We start from the raw sequence: 14228 nt of genomic DNA, 5'->3' as shown, positions 1-14228 counted from the left end.
GGAGATGCACGCGCGCACACACACACACACACACACACACACACACACACTATTTGGAGGATTTGTTTGAGGCTTTTCTTCACACTTAAAGAACCTCTCATGAGGCACACCCAGAAAGCTGGAGAAAGCAGACTGAGTTCTGCTGATCCGTTGCATTAAAAATATTACCCAGCATTTCTAAGCACCATTAGTTAAGCTACATTTGATCAGGAATCTTTTATGCAGTGCATATAGGTCTGTGAATTATGATTAGCTTGTTATTCATCAGGCACACACCCTAGGATGGGGGTGTTGAACCTTCATGCCTCTGGGCCAAATCCACTCCCATCTGGGTTCTAACCTTACCCACCAGGATTCCCCAAATGCCTTTGCACCCAACACCTCTTCCCCAACCATCAATCATTTACTGGTTTCCAAGCTTTTGCACTGACTTGTTCCCATTCTAAAAGGTTGAAATGTTTCTCCTAAGGCTTAGTTACTGGCAGTGGCCCCATTCAGAAGACACCTTAAACCACAGCATTAACCACAGTGGTTAAGCCAGAAAGCCTTATTCACTGCGGTTAAAACCATGGTTTAAGCTGTCTTCTGAACGGAGACAGTGAGAGTTTTAAGATAAAATATGCTGGTATTTTTGGTGTTTTGGCCCCGCCCCTTTTGCCTTCAGCCACACCTACCACTGAAATGCAGCCCCAAGAGTTCCTCTGAAATTAAATTCAGCTCCTGGGCTGAAAGAGGTTCAACTCCCCTGCCCTAGGCGGTGGCCTGCCGCCAACCTCTGAAGCACCCTGGCTCTGCTGCTGCTGCTCCTCCTCTTCCTCTCTGGCTATGCCTGTTCATCTGCCTTCTCTGACTGCTCAAGCAGTGACCAGAGCAGCCTCCACTCACCCCTTGTCTTCTTCCTCTGCATGGTGGTGTAGATTGGGCCCAGGTGGAGAATAAACAAGCGAATGGGGAAAAGAAGGAGTGACAATGATCAGAAGGAGGGGTTCAGTCAGTGATGCCCCCCCCCCCCCCGATAGCAGTTCACCTAAGGGCCCTGCAAAATTTGGAACTGGACTAGTAAACAAGTGCTTTGGGAGAAAATGACACATGGAGCAGGAGCTTCTCTTGCCGTTTGTGCCACAGCAGATCCCACGAGAGGCAAGTCGCTGTTCCATTGCAAGGGAATGGAGATTTCTAAGGAGCCTTGGCATGCATGCCAAGTTTCAGGTGTCTAGGTTTCATGGCCTTGGCACAGACAAACGCACATCCTCATTTATTATTAGAGAAGGTTTAGTATATTTATGTCTTGCCTTTCTTCCATCATGGTCTCCAAGGCCATGTACGTACATGGAGTTCCCAAGTAGTCTCCCATACAGGCATTGACAAGGCCCAAACCTTCTTCACTTCAAGAAGGTGGCTGGGGCCATGCTGGGGGTGGGGAGGGGTTGCAGAGGGGGAGGAAGCATCCTCCTCAGATCTATACATGTTCAATAGGAGGTTTGAAAAGAGCCCACACGCATAGCCCCACAGGCTCTCTTCACACTTCCTAATGCATGCGCATAGGTCAGGGAAGAGCCCGTGTTGTGATGCCGCTCCCCACCCCCTCACATGCATGCACAGAAGTCCATAACAACTGAAAGGGGCTAGCGTTGTCAGAACTGTATCTCACTACCACTGTTTGATAAAAGTGCTGGCGAAGAATGGGTGTTTCAGTTGGAAGAACATTTCTGAATCCACCCTCTTAGAGCAACCCACCCATACTGCTCAATATTTCATTTTCCCACATTACAGGAACCAATTAAAGATTTCTCCTAAACCCACTCTGCCCCATGAGTTATTCATTCTGAGGCCTACCATCAATTGCTATTCCTTACCCATCCAGGGTACGCATACAACTGAAACTTACTGCCTTCACCTGCTCCTTTCCAAAACTGTTGAATCAACAATAACTTGCAGGACTCCATCCCACATATTTCCGAAAGAAGAAATGCATTCCAAATGTTATCTAGCACTTCCTGCTATGTAGAGCTTTGCAAATGATAGTTTGGGCTGGGAGCATTTCTTCAGGCTGTTCATGAAAACATACAACAGTATATTCGTGTTTGTCTGACATTTAAATTAGTCCTAGGCTTTGAAGCATTTCTCGATTAAAATCATGATTTCGACGGAGTGAACTGATCTGTCGCACATCCCTCATAATGAAGGTTCTTGTGTCTGGGTTGTCCCTGTATTTGGCATGTGTGTTTTTGTGATGGAGCGCTACTTTGCTTTGTCTGTCTGGCCATGACGGCCCTTCTGTCTGCTTGCACCACGGCCTTGCAGTAGGAGCTGGAAGTGGGATAAGGTACCCGCAGATACACCAGAGTGCCAGGGGTGGCTGGTACAGTCCCTTCCGCACTGGGACTGCTTCCCACGCAGCAATTACCCTTGATGGGGATTTATATATTCTGCTGGCTCTAGGCCTAGAGGAGCCAATTTTAGTTTCCTGTGACTGAGAGGTTGAAAATTGGACTAATTTAGGATTTGATAGAAATCCGAAATGAGGTCACTGCATGTGGAGAAAGCTGTGGCTGGGGAAGCTCCATTTCTGCCACATGCTTGATAGCAGGTGGGTTGGGCTTAGGGGCTCAGTACATGATCCAAGCAGGCTCACTGGTAGTAGACAGCTGCAGAGCAGCCTTAATAATTTTGCAAGGTAGAAAAAATGGGAGTTTGCTTATACAGTATTTCACAATTCCCTTCCTCTCTTTTTCACTTTCTCTGCCTTTATTTCTCTCTCACAATCTCTCTCTCTCTCTCTCTCTCTCTCTCTCTCTCTCTCTCTCTCTCTCTCTCTCTTTTCTCTCCTCCTCTTTTCTTCACAATACAAAAAGATACAATTACTTTGCCATTGTATCCCTGGCACCACCATTTTTGCTTACTTTTGGTAAAGAGGTGGCTTTCAGGACAGGACAGGACAGCAGCAAGTAAGGGATGCTAGAACCCTTCTGCTATGCGGTCCTAGTTTCCAAGTTTCCTTGGCTGAGCTTAAGAACCGGGTTGGCTTTACTTCGTACCCAAAGTGGCCTGTGGATATTTTGCGGCTATCATCCCCATCTGGCTGCTCTACAGAGTGCTGTCCAATGTTCATCCTTTGGGGAGAAGCAGAGCTGGGGAACAATAAGACTGGTGGGTGATCAGCTGACTGTGCACCTCTTTCCTGTCACATGTTCATCTGTCTGCCTCAGTGATTGGACATCTCTGTATGATGCTCAGCCATGTGGCCATCCATGTCCTTCAGGGGCGTACCCAAATGTATCCACCATCCTGTTGTCTTCTGCTGCATATCCTTCGTCATGTTTCCATGTCCCTTCCTGCACACTCGTTTCCATCTCTTAAGTCCTGCTTTGATTTTAACTGCAGGTAGGGCTGTTCATAAATGGTGTTTTAAAAGCTTAAAAAGGGGAAAAAAGGAAAACAAATTCTGAACCACAGAAATACAAGTTCAGAGGGCCAAGCAAATTATGCAAATCAGTACAATGTGTGGAAATTTGCACTCTGTATTTGAACTCGACACTTGGATTTCTGCAAAATTTAGAATCTGGGGCAAGAACAACTGCTGTGTCAGGTGACTGAGAGGCAATAGTGTTTGATGGGTATCAGAAGATGATGGGAGATCATAAGGGAGGGACAGTTAACCATGCAGGGCACAGAAGCTGTGCCCCCAGTGATACCAGTAATCTTTCGATTATAATCCCACAAACATAAGGCCTCATAATCCATTTCTAAGTAAAAGAATGGGACAGGGATGTAGCTTAATGATAGAGCACAGGCTTTTCATGCAGAAGATCCTAGGTTCAATCCCAGGCATCCACAGGTTAGGTGGGGAGGAAGAGGCTTTTCTAAAACCCTGCAGAGCCACACAAAAATAGTGGAGACTGTACTGAACCAGACAGACCAATGGGTGACCTGGTATAAGGCAGCTTCCACGTCCCTCAGTTATTTTCAGGTATCTAAATCCTGCACCATGTATCAGCTGCCCATAGAATCTGTTAAGTGCAGACTAGCAGAAAATGAACAGCCCTGGCCATGGGGCCCTTTGGACGACTCCCTGCATGCTTCTGCCTCCGTTTTCATCTGGCAATGTGATCAGCTATGTCTGCCCTTCTCACGTCTTTGGCTGAATGGTTAGGCCATTTTCTGCCTTGTGTTTCTGGATGTGTGCTCAACCGCCTGCTCTGTGGCTCTGTCACGTCTTTCGACAGCTATCTGCACTTCTTGTTATTGTCTTTCAAGCCATATGTTCTGTCCTGTACTTCACTGCCCACAGGCTACAGATCATGTCTACAAGGGTCTCTCTCACATGTACAGGCGTACAGCCACCTTAAATCTCCCCTTTCCCATGGCACTCTTCTCTCCTGCCTTTTCAACTAAGGGACTAACTACATGTTATGTACAAATGTGTGTATTAGAGGCTCAGTGCTGGGTTTTGTTTTTTGTATTTTTTAGAAATTCCACTTCATAGCAGTAATTGACAGCAGGTAAAGGGGTGTTTTAACCCTTCCCTTGCCAGGTTTTATTTTTCATTCCTTTTGGGCTCCCCAAGAGGCTTTCCCCCTTCCCTGGGCATCCACTTCCCCCCTCCCCTGCTGCTTCTACACCCTCAATTTTCCCTTCCAAGTGGCATTTCTAAACAAAACAAACATCCGAAGGGTCTATGCATCTGTTTGTGCATGACATGTGGTAATCTCCTTACAACCACGTCAAGCCTGACCGTTTTTTGAGGTGTTCACCCAAGATGTTTGCAAACATGCGTGTCATACAGGTGCACTCATCAAGAAACTGTGCTTGGCTGCAGTTCCCTGTCGGGTATACACTCGGTGACAAACCCAAATTTATTTTTTGTGTAATATATGGAGTGGCCCCAAGAACTGAACTCTACAAAAGGTGTAGTGGGAAAGAGTTGCTGCTCCTCCAAATTTATGAAGGTCCAGTAATCCCCAAAGTTGAGGATGTCACAGTCAGACAAAGACATGCCTGAAAAAAGTGACACCTTCCTCAAACTAGAGGTTTTTTCCATTGTCCTCAGAAGGATGGAGGAGAGCGTACGTCCATCCTTTCCCCTTATTCTGATGTGCTTCTATGTGGCTTCGGAGGGCAAAACAAGATGTGATGATGGCAACAGACCTGCATCTCCAAACACTGGTCACACCAAACAGCCAAGAAGTAAGGCAAGTTCATTTCAAGTGGAGACACAGCTGGTGTGGGAGCAGTACATGGAACCCTTCCTCTGCCTGACACACGCACACACACACACTGCCATGCAACCCTTCCTAGCTGAGATTTGAGACCATAGTGAAGCCTAGATAGAAGGCAAATGACCTGGGTAGATGGGTTTTGTGGTGAGGGGCAAACAGTGGATGGAAGAAAGGCTCAGCACTCCCCTCCTATCCCCTTTCTCATGTGAAATTGCTCACACGCATGCGCACGCACACACACTGTGTTTTACAGCTCCGTGGCAGTGACCCATGTGTGGAGATACAGGTCTGCCACCTTGAAATCTAGTTCCTCTCTGAAGCAGCTTTCCAAATTTCACTGAGGATGTCCTTATGAAGGAACCACTTCTAGGTCACATAAATCCTGACAAGCCATCAATGCCTGGCCTACCAAACTCCAGGCCTGACACCATAATCTGTGCAACGAATATATTATTATGCAACAGCTATGAAACAATTGCCTCAGTTCCAGGGTTGCCACTGTCTTCATGCACAGATTTCTATGCCTTGCTCTGATGTGAAAAGGCAACAGCTGAGGCAGGAAAAGCGGCAGCAGCTGCATTTCTGGCTATCGTCCGAGTTGCTAACAGCAGAGAAACCTTTCCATAAAAGGTGTCAAATATAATTATGTATAATTCTATAATGATGTGCTCTGGAGGACAATGCTGCCTAAACTCAAGATTAGAGTAGGAAGGTGCTACAACCCCACTGGGCGGGGAGGAGGGGAGTGGAGCCGTGGAGCATGCCACCGGCTTGGCCGTCGGTGTCCGTGACATCACTCCCAGGACATGTGAGAGTTCCTAATCCCACTGCCACTCCATGAAGTGTGCTCAGCCAATGGGGAAAGAGGTTGTTGGGCACGTCACAGGCAGCAGCACAGGCACCAGGGGATTTGCCTTCACAAAGCAGCCTAATTAGTTCTGAAGTGAGGGTCGGCATTCTGAGTCTCCTTACAAACTAAGGAGCAGGAAAAGGAGAAGCGGCTTCGCACGCAATCTCATGCCACCGAGCCCAAACTCAAGGACTGGAGAGCATCTGTAGGTCAAGGAAAGGCCCAAAATGGCCACAGGGCAGGGGCTCTTTGCTGCTGGAGAAACAAAGGTGGGGCCACAACCCCAAAGGACAGTCCGTTGCTTCCGAAGGTGCCTGGCAGAGAGAGTCCTGTGTTGGGGCATCTTCTCTCTAACTCTCTGCTTTTCCTTCCTCCAATTTTGCCCCTTTACCTTCTTCTCCTTTGTCTCCTTTCCCTTGCCCTTCACCTCCCTAAGTTTTGAGGATTCCACCATGTCCACAGCCACTACCCTTGAGTATATCCCCACCTCAGCAGGAGACCCGAAATGCCAGCGCCCACGCACTCTCTTGCGCCAGCAGAGCCTCCAACAGCCACTCAGCCAGCATCAGAAACCCAACCACAGCCAGCCCACCACCAGCCAGAGCCTGGGGCACCTGCAGTCCCACACCACCACCTCCACTGGTGGCAACCCCCGGGGCTGTCGGACTGGGCAGTCACGGCAAGGGACCTCCGCGGGCGCCAAGCACAGGACAGCTGGAGGCCGTAGCCGCTCCAACCCCGGGAGCTGGGACCATATGGTGGGGCAGATTCGGAACCGAGGCTTGGACATGAAGTCTTTCCTGTAAGTCTCCTTGCTCTTTTCTCTTTCTCTCTGTGTGTCTTGCACTTGTCTGTTGTTCGGTTAGGTGAGTTTCCGATGAGGAGTCAGGCAGTTGGCACTCCTGAAGGCAACAGCTCATGCAGTGTGGTCGACTCCTGCTGTAGTACAGCTAGCTCCAGAGTCAACCACTTGCCTGGAGAAGAGAACCTTCTCCCTTTGGATTCCACAAATTGCTCTGTTTCAGAAACAGGCTCTAGCTTTCTGACGGGGAGGAGATGGGTCTCTCTCAATAGAAGAATAAGGTCCTTTCCTGTTTCTAAATGAGGGCCTTTTCTTCACTCCTTCCTTTTGGAATCATTGTAGCCATTGTTTCATTTGGTCCCTCAAGTTTCTAATAATCTCAGTGGAATCTCCAACTACAGCATTGGTTCTCTCCTGATCATTTCACCACCACATATATACAAACTTGATTGTCATCCTCTCTGAAAATAGGAATATATGACTTTATAAAATGTGTTTCTTGTCCTGCAGACACTTTTCCCATGGCAAAGACTGGGCTCCTGTCCTCTTCATTTTGTGGGGGCACAGTGTAAATGGAACGATATCTTTTTACATCTTGAGAACATGGAGGGATCCTGTCTCAGTTTAAGGGCTGGATTAGATTGCCTTTGAATTTCATCTGCTCCACAATTGTATTTGTGGATCTTTATACCTAGGGAATGTAGGTTTCTGCATCAGTTGAGCAACAGTGGGATATATGGTGGGGAGTGATTCCTTTGCATCCCCAAATTTCAAGTAGAAGTTGTAAATTATGGATTTGTGGCCATTCTGCGAGCTTCATGGCTGAGCAGAGATTTGAACCTGATTTGCCCATGTACTCAGCCAGCACACTGTCCCAAGCACTAATTTTGCATTGTGAGGAGAAAGCAGCCTAGCAGCGATAGGGAAACATTTTCTTCTCTTCTGTTGCAGTGAGGTTTTCTTTGCATCATTGCACAGCTGACAAACCCTCCTAGAAAGAGGTGACTTTTCAGTTCCCCTTCACAAACAGGGGCTTGGTCTTCTTATCCATGAAATCCCTGCCTATCAGCCCTTCAGATCCGTCTTGCTGTGATCTGTAAAGGCAGCTTTGTCAGAGCAGTTTGAAGTGTGTGGTTTTTAATCTGCCTTAAATACTTTCCCTGTTGGTGACAGCTTCTAAATTCCAAGCACCAAGGGCTAATCTGAAGCCTTTGCTGTCACCATATCTAGGATTGTGACAATGTCACTTATTTTCAGGGGGGAGGAAGAGATTGTTGTGCCTTCCTTTGCCTTAATATTAGCCAATATTTCTCCGTGCTTGTGATCATTTTTCCAATTAGCTATTAATCTGAATAGTATATAGGAGATTGAGGCTGCGATTTATTTAAACCCCAGGAAGTGCATTATACCCTTCACTTGGTGGATGTTTTTTCAGCATAGCTAGGAAGCCCATGGTGAGAATTTATTTAGAAGGGTATTTCTAGTGGGCCAGGCACTGGCACAGTAAGTCTCAGAGAAGATACTAAGGTTCCCATCCCAACTACAAATTCCTCTGTGGTCCCATATATACACAAACACATACAAGCAGTGGTAAAATAATTTATTTAGAATTGTACTGGTGGGTTTTTCTTCCTCCTCCTCTAGGTTTCTTGTTTCTAAATTAAAGAAGTTATAATTCTATTGATTACAAAGATAGCGATCAGTGGTATAGCACCCAAACTAGGTAGTGGTTGTGATCATGTACCTGCCACAAATAGGGTTATTCAGAGAGTGTGGTTATTTTCCTTTAATTCCAGAGGAGTTTGTTTCCATAGAATGTACCACCTGGGAACTTGTTAGGCCCGCCTTTTAATTATCTGAAGGAGTTAATTGAAGGACATCTTGATGTTCTCATCCACAGTGGAGGCTGGTGGCTCCGATTTTGGTGGGGCTGTGAATCCATTCTGGGTTTTAGTCAGAACCAGCCACAACTCTAAAGGATCTATCTAAGGTGCTGAATCCCATACACCCCAAAATAGGTTCAACACCGTGGATGCTCTTTAGAGTTCTGGTTGGTTCTGAGTGAAACCCAGAAGGGATTCACAAATACACCAAAAACAGAGCCACCAGCCTCCACTGCTTGTCCCCTTGGGTTCATGACCAATAGAATTCCTGATGTCCAAATGCCTTCACAATGCAGGACTTGGAAGCCAGCTCTGGCATCTCCTTGGAAACAAAAGCTCCTCAATACCTTTGCATTTGTAGACTCTTTGGGGCAAAAGAAGGAGAGGAGTAAACATAGGTCTCAGGAAAGGAATTCTGGTGCCACAGTCGTTTCTTGTTGCAACCACCCCATAGGGTGGATGGATGTAGGCAACACAAGGCTTCCAAAGTTGCCCACCCCTGTAATAAACAGCAGTGATATGCAGCTGGTACTGTAATGCCTGTCAAACCGCTGTTGTGCCTGTGGCGTCTGTCTGACACAGAAATTAGAAACGATCCCAAAGAAAGCTATGACCATGAGGATGGTAGTTGTTTTGGAAGGCAAATCATACAAGGAAAGGCTGAAAGATACTGGGTAAAAATAAGATTAGGGAGTGAGGGAAAGTTAATTAAAGGACTCTAAGAGGTAATAGGGAACTGTTCACAGGAGAAAGTGAAGATAGGATAACATGCCATGTGTTTTAGTTGTAGGACAAGGTAAAACATGTTGGAACTGCCTTCACTATAAAAGCAGCTGAGCAACAGAACAAGAGCTGCTTAGTGAGGTTGTAAAATGTTATTTTATGGAGATCAGCAAGAAGTAGTAGTAGTTGGAGAGTCTAATCTGCTATCCAACTTGAGCTGGGAATAGAAAGCCTATTCAGGGTGGGAATCAGCTATGAATAGAAGGGACGATGCCAAAATGTTTTAGTCAAAGAACTACAATAGTAGACTGCAATGTTTAGTTGACTTTTGTAGTCTTCCACTGAAAGGTGAAAACTCCAGTAATTTTTCACCACTGTGGCACCCAATAATTTTTCCCTTCCCCAATTTGTAACAGATCACCATATTTGGAATCAAAAAGGAATTTTCCAACAGGTCAGACTGCCTCATAAAGCTAGGTGCTGTGTTTGTTTGTTTTTTAATTAATTAACATTAATTATGTTTTCCTGTAACAAACAAACAGACAAAAGTTTCCTGGACATCTTACAAAATAAAAGAACACTTTAAAACAAAACAATATAAAACTCCTCCTGTGGAATTCCCTGCCTCTGGAAGCCAGGCAGGCAGCAACTTTGTACTGCTTTCGGCGCCTCCTAAAAACCTCATTATTCCAGGAAACCTTTCCTTAATGTCTAGCCATGAGTCACTGTATTTTCTTCTTTTAAAATCTGTTTTAAGTGTTTTATTCTGTTTTTATTTTCATTTTGTCTTGTACACTGCTCCGAAATTTTCAATGGAGAGTATTATATAAATATTGTAAATAAATAAATAAAATGTAGCATTAAAACAACATCAGGTAAGATCAGGAACAGTTAAAGAAAACAGAGAACATAGAATAAAAATCAGCAAAGCTAAAACAAGGTTAAAAGTTACAGCATGATCCAAAAGGCTGATGAAATGAAAGGTTCATTGCTTGACGTTGGATGGACAGTAAGAGCTTTTCTAGATGAGACTGTTTAACCCGCTGTTTCTACTTCCAGTTTCATTGCAGAATTGAGATTGAAGCTCTACATGAATTATTTTCTTCTCCTGCCTTTCTCCTACATAACCTCTATGTGATGCTCTGGTATAGCAGAATAACACAACTACACTAATGGAGACTAGCGCTTTGTTTCATTTTTACAAACAATACTTGAATCTCCCCATTCCAACCCTGCTCTCCCTCCACAATATTGTTTTTAAAAACCAGAAGTGAAACTGGACAGACGTGATGACATCTATAGTACCCGTAAATGACCATGAGTGAGGAATGATGAGTACACAATAAAAGCCTCATCCCAAAAAGCTTCTAGATTAGGCTTTTATTGTGCTCTCCATCACTCCTCACTCATAGTTGTCTAAGGGTGCTTTAGATAACCGTCCAGTAAAGTATTCAACGGGTGGGGTACAAGTACTGAAAAGGCCTTTTCACTCATTTTTTTTCTTCCTGCCCTGTAAACATGTGATTTGTAGCAAATTCACTTGCTTGGGTCATCTGAACCTGTTTGTTTGCACCATTACACCATGCACCTCTTGTAGGGCTGTGGCTCACAGTGGTCAGATTATGTAGGGTGATCAGTGGCAGAGATGCTCATATAGCCAATCCTATGAATAACCGGTTCAACCAAATGACTTTTTAGTTCAGTCCAATTTTGTCCAGAATTCTATGGATTCTGTTACTCCACCACATTTTCTTTCATTCTATTTACATGCTCCTTTCTGTCCAGTCATTATCCAGCACCACAGAATTTGCCCTGGTTTAAAATGGAAATATGTTCACATGCAGCTTCATAGACCTCTGTCTTCATTTGCATGCTTCCTGATTTATAGATGAATCTCATTTGATCTCCAGAGGTTTGTGGGCCTCTCCATTTGCACAGCATCATTTGCTTATTGCAGCCTTAATTGGCTGTTGGGGGGGGGGGGGAGTACCTGCTGAACAAGAACAAGCTGATGGCCCCAATTGTTGTTCCTTCTCAAGAAGCAGCCTTTTAGTACCATTATTTCCCCCCCCCACCTCCAGAAACCCATTAGCTTTGGATTGGTTTTTTAAAAATCTTGTTTTTACATCACTCTTTGCATTTTAATGCAAATGCATTTATTAACCCCCAAGGCCTGTGGGAGGATGCAATAACAAGGTTGTGTCATCTGTTCAACTCTGTGGGTGAAAATGTTCATTGTCTGAAGCAAGGATCACAGCTTCTACCCACCCACCCACTCCCAGTTTTTGTTTAGAATTTTTAAGTATTACAGGGGCACAGTGCTATGCATGTTTAGACGGGGGGGGGGGGGGAAGCCCTACAAGTCCCAGCATTCCCCCAGCCAGCCATATTGTCTAAACATGCGTAACATTCTGCCCATAAAATAATTTAAAGGAAAAAATATATAAAATATATAAGAAAGGAAAAGAGGGTTATATAGATCAAAGGCAAGCGAACAAATCCTGGAATCTTCAGTGCAACTCCAATTCTAGAAGTGTTGTGCCAGTTACGAAATCAGTGGCATGCATAGTAACCAATCTCTTCAGTATATAGTGATGAAATAGTAACTTACTGGTTTATAAATCTGAGTACTTGAAGACTCCACAAACATCACAAGTAGCTCAAACATTTTTGGGTTTCCCAAAGAGACTATTCTCTGTGTCCAAATCTGGTCCCAAACTTTGGTCAGCCACCGATTTTCCATTGAAATCTCTTTAGAGCAGTGGTTCCCAATTAGCTAAGTACTGTGGACCCCTTGTTTTTCAAATGCCAAGCCATGGACCCCCTACTTTTGAAAATTTTGTTATCTCTATGGTAGTTACCTGTGCAAAGCAATTTTTTGGAGAAAATAATCTCAAATCTGGATCAACATCGAGCTGATTTTTATGCTTGTTATTCATATAACAAAATGTCGAAAATGTTTATTCACAAAGATATGTGGAACAAAAGGAAACTAGACGTTTCAAAGTTTTTTCACCTAACTTCTTATAATCAGGAAAAACCTTCACCCAGAATTGGTCCAGTCTATATTCTTTGAAAAATGATTTCAGAGAACCATCACAAGTCACATCAGCAAGTACTTATTAAAATACAGAACTTGCAGAGCTAATATGTGAATGGTGCCACGAGGATCACCAGTTGGGAACCACTGCTTTAGAGAACGAATCACCTTCAAATCTCAACTGCCTTCACAAAAGCGAGCAAGAAAGTTACACATCCCCTTGAAGAAACATGAATACTGTAATCTTTGTAATATTTTAATTAAACCCATATGAGTTTCTTCTGACACCTGAATCTCAATAGTAGCAAAGGTATGCAATAATATCAGTGACCAAAAGGCTTGATCTTCTCATAAAGCCACCAGGAGCAGGTACTCTTGTAGTCTCATTCTGTCCAGAACCTAGCCAGAGATGTGATGCAGCTTGAAGGACATTGCCCATTGACCAATACTGAAGCTGACTGGTTCTTGGATTATTCAGTGGCAACAGTAATTAAGGATGTAATCCTATACATGCTTAAACAGGAAGGAAAAATATCCTACAATTCTCAGCATCCCCCAGCTAGAACAGGTTCAGAGGAGGGCAACAAAGATGATAAAAGGGCTTGAGGACATGCCCTATGAGAACAGGCTGAAGGAACTTAGGATGCTCAGTCCGGAGAAAAGAAGACTGAGGGGAGACATATTAGCAGTGTTCAGGTACACAAAAGGGTGCCACAGGGAGAATGGTCAAGAACTATTTTCCATGGCCACAGAAATTAGGACCTGAAATAATGGGTATAAGTTACAGTTGCCTAGGTTTTGATTAAATATAAGGAAACACTTCCTGATGGTAAGATTTGTACAACGGTGAAACAACCTACCTATGAGGTTGTGGGTTCTCCATATCTGGAGGTTTTTAAAGAGATGCTGGGCAGTCACCTCTCATGGATGGTTTACTTGGTTTTCCTGCACATTGCAGAGGGTTGGACTAGATTATCCCTGTGGTCCCCTTCCAACTCCACAATTCTATGTTTCTATGAGTTTTGCAACCCTGTACCCATGAATTTGGGCATAAGCCCCATTGAACTCGGTGGACTCACTTTTGAACCGACATGGGCAGTTTTGTCTGTCTGTAAATAGTTCAGGTTAGACAAAGCAACTTGACTTAACACCAGCCTCCTTCTCCCCAGATCCAAGTTCTCTGACGATACCCCTTCCTTGCCTTTGAAAGATCTTGTGCTACTCATTATGCACATGCAGTTTACCTGTGCAAAGAGCAATATCTGTACTAAAATGCCAGAGACTTGTGATCTTCACTGCTGCTTGGCTTCCTCTACATGAGTGGGGCTTATTTTCCAAACTTGGCATTTTACAGTGAACCCTTTCCAATTTGTTCACTGGTGATAGGCAACGATGGTACCCTCATAAAATGAGAGAACCAGCAAGAAGGGCCACTGTTCTGGTTGGATCACATTCGCCTGCTAGACACGCAACTGAAGAGCAACACTATCACATGGATAGGATTGTCGCCCTTGTAGAACAGAAGGTGGAAATGACTGCATGGTGGCTGGCAGCAAACAGCGCTTACAGAACAGTGTTTAAGCTATTTATAGCAGATGTTTCCTTGGTCTCCACAGCTTTTGCTGAGGTCAGTGAAGTGATCTGTGAACAATTGTTGGGCTTTATTTTGAAGCCAAGGAACATGGATTTAGTGACGGGTTTTCAGATCAAG

General features: G+C 44.6%; 1 protein-coding gene across 4 annotated transcripts in view; it reads left to right on the top strand.

The window, feature by feature from the left end:
- The window catches only part of SYT7 (synaptotagmin 7), a 271828-nt gene that overhangs the window by 197754 nt on the left and 59846 nt on the right, over positions 1-14228 (top strand). For all 4 annotated transcript variants that reach the window (XM_063117019.1, XM_063117018.1, XM_063117016.1 and 1 more), the window contains one exon: positions 6506-6871. In XM_063117019.1, coding sequence (XP_062973089.1) covers positions 6506-6871 — 366 coding nt within the window. The remainder of the gene's footprint in view (positions 1-6505; positions 6872-14228) is intronic.

The sequence above is a fragment of the Elgaria multicarinata genome, chromosome 2 (genome assembly GCF_023053635.1).
Source record: "Elgaria multicarinata webbii isolate HBS135686 ecotype San Diego chromosome 2, rElgMul1.1.pri, whole genome shotgun sequence".
In the NCBI taxonomy this organism is placed as follows: Eukaryota; Metazoa; Chordata; class Lepidosauria; order Squamata; family Anguidae; genus Elgaria; species Elgaria multicarinata.
The sequence above is the reverse complement of the archived record's forward strand: the minus strand, read 5'-3'. Positions and strand labels throughout refer to the sequence as shown.